Here is a 2,391-nt window from a genome sequence, read left to right as displayed (position 1 = left end):
GTAGCCGGATTGCTTTTGTCAATTTTGAGTCAGGCCAGGATAACGGCTTGTCTGGCCCCTCGGGCCTTCTCGGCGGAATCTCCGATGTCTGTGTCTCGCCTCATTCACTCATGCCAACAGTAGGCGTTCATGGAGTTCCACCCATTAATACCTTTCATTCAATAACTCAGGGTAATTAGGTAATAGTCCCATTATCTTAATAGTCGCCCCCGTTCAGTGACTAGCCACGCCTCTAGCCACAGGCGTCTACCAAACAGGATGCTCGTTTCTCCGGGTGGTTTCGTAGAACTACAGCCGCATCGGATTGTCGTCGGGCCGGTAGAACCAGAAGTCGCTGCTCAACTCCGCTGATGTCTTCAGCTTCCGTCATACAGGAGATGATACCGTTCTGTTAGGCACGTCGTCGTTGTAGGACGTTGCAAACATTGTTGGGGGCGGAAGACCTATAATCAGCTAGTGGCAGGTGTGTTGTTGTTGGCTGTCCTGGCGCAATCGATGTGTTTTGCGTAGCAACCTGTGGAGTTTGGATCGGTTCTGCATCCAAACCTGGCATCGATTGGATGAAAGAATCATTTCTTACCCCGTTTAGAGGGATAATTAGCTGTAGAACTGGTATGCATTTCCTCCAGTAGTGCGGGAGTAGCGGGGCCGGAGGATATATCCCCCGCTTCATGAAACCCGTCAAGAACACAGGAGATTTCCCGAATCTTCGAAGTAAACCCGCTCCGCATATTATTATGACAGTGGCGCAGTGCAATCTTTTGCATTTGAGCAGACATCTTTCGATTCCAAAGCTCTTTTCAGAACACCTTTATTGCTCTCCACCTTAGTTACAGCTGGTTGGTTGGGTCTTGTCATCGTCAGGCTCGATCAGCACTTACGCGTGGGTGCCCAACCACTACTGACAACATTGAAAAGCTGACAAAACCCATATTAGAGAAGTCTTCGGTATCGACCATCCTCATAATCCTAAATCCACGTCGTCAAGCAGCAAATCAATAGCTAAGCAACAAGAGCGCGCTTTCACTTACGAGACTGCTTTGGTGATGCCCGAGGTAGGGGTTCAACACGAATGAGTTGGTCCAGACGATACGCTAATCAAGCAATGAACAAGGCCGACCACACGATCGACGGATATAAGTACATCGAATATGAAGTTTTTAAAGCAAGAACTGATGTATTTACCCTGCGTTGGAAAGGCAGTGATAAAGGTAGTATTTGGAAGGGACGGAGAGTGGTCGCGCAGCTAGATGCAAAGGTAGATGGGGAAACGGTTGTTGCTATCGGCGAGTCTGTGATTATAGACGAAAAGCATATTAAGTGTGTATACTCTGAAGAAACTCCCTGAACACTAGTCTGCTCAAGGGAACATCTTTTTTGTAAGACTTATTCCCCTCGCAAACCTAATCTTCATTTCTACAACTACCTCTTTGCTATTATTATGTAGCGAAAAGCCTAAACATTCTCCATTCGTTGCGTGAGCCCGACTGCTTAATAACGCTCTTAAAAGCCAATCACTTGCTAAATCTCCTAGTGTATCGAAATCTTTCGAGAAAGCCTCTTCAAGATCCTTCCCTGAGGAGGAGCTCAAAGTTACAAATAGCTTGAAGTCTTCGCCGACGTCACTCGCGAAATACAGCTTGATAGCTTTCGTTAATAAGCTTGAAGGGTTCTGAGCCGACTTGCGTTGTCTTTTATAATATTTCTTGAACCCTATACACAGATAGTTGCCGAGAAATGGCCGTACCTCTGATACAACTGCCACCTCTGCTCTCAAAGCTGAGGAGTCTTGTTCGCGTTTCCTTTGGCGCCCTTGCTGGCCGACATTGGCTTGTGCAATGGTTGGAGCGATCAACTGAGATGACTCAATATAGCTATCTTCCTTCGCACCAGGCAATGATGTGGGCGGAGACGATGGCGAAGGGAAGCGAGCACCTAGTTCTGAGCGTAACGAGGAAAATTCTTCTCGTTGGATCACTATGGTCAGATCGCGCTGTGCAAAATAGAAAGCACCTTCTTGTGGCTAACATGTCGGTGTATACGGCTATAGCGATATCACGCAACAGAGATCACCTACCTAAAAGGGCTATAGAACGTGTTCCTGTAGGCAAGTTTTGTAAAAAAGCGATGTAGTTTTTCTAAAGGCCGTTCCCTTGTACGGCAACAGCGCGTTCAGCAAGGCCTTTGATGTTTGCGAGGCCTTGGGTGCTGACGGTGTCAACACCATCGTAGTCTCTCTCGAAGATCTTAAGGGTTTCGATTTGGGTCTTTCGGTACAAATTTCTAATCGCAACGCATTCATCGAACGCCAAACTTCGAAAAGTGTTATGACGATGCTTCGCGACATACTGACACAATATTTCGGGACGCTGTGTCCGTTCGGGTTTGATT

General features: G+C 47.1%; 1 protein-coding gene across 1 annotated transcript; it reads left to right on the top strand.

The window, feature by feature from the left end:
* Positions 1–1,105: 1,105 nt before the first annotated feature.
* On the top strand, positions 1,106–1,348 carry CORC01_04864 (uncharacterized protein; the record flags this gene model as incomplete). The annotated part of the gene is made up of 1 exon (XM_022616511.1): positions 1,106–1,348. The coding sequence occupies one exon, from the start codon at positions 1,106–1,108 to the stop codon at positions 1,346–1,348; it is 243 nt and encodes an 80-aa protein (XP_022477108.1).
* Positions 1,349–2,391: the final 1,043 nt, after the last annotated feature.

This window comes from Colletotrichum orchidophilum (assembly GCF_001831195.1).
Source record: "Colletotrichum orchidophilum strain IMI 309357 chromosome Unknown Scaffold_32.1, whole genome shotgun sequence".
Lineage (NCBI taxonomy): Eukaryota > Fungi > Ascomycota > Sordariomycetes > Glomerellales > Glomerellaceae > Colletotrichum > Colletotrichum orchidophilum.
The sequence above is the reverse complement of the archived record's forward strand: the minus strand, read 5'-3'. Positions and strand labels throughout refer to the sequence as shown.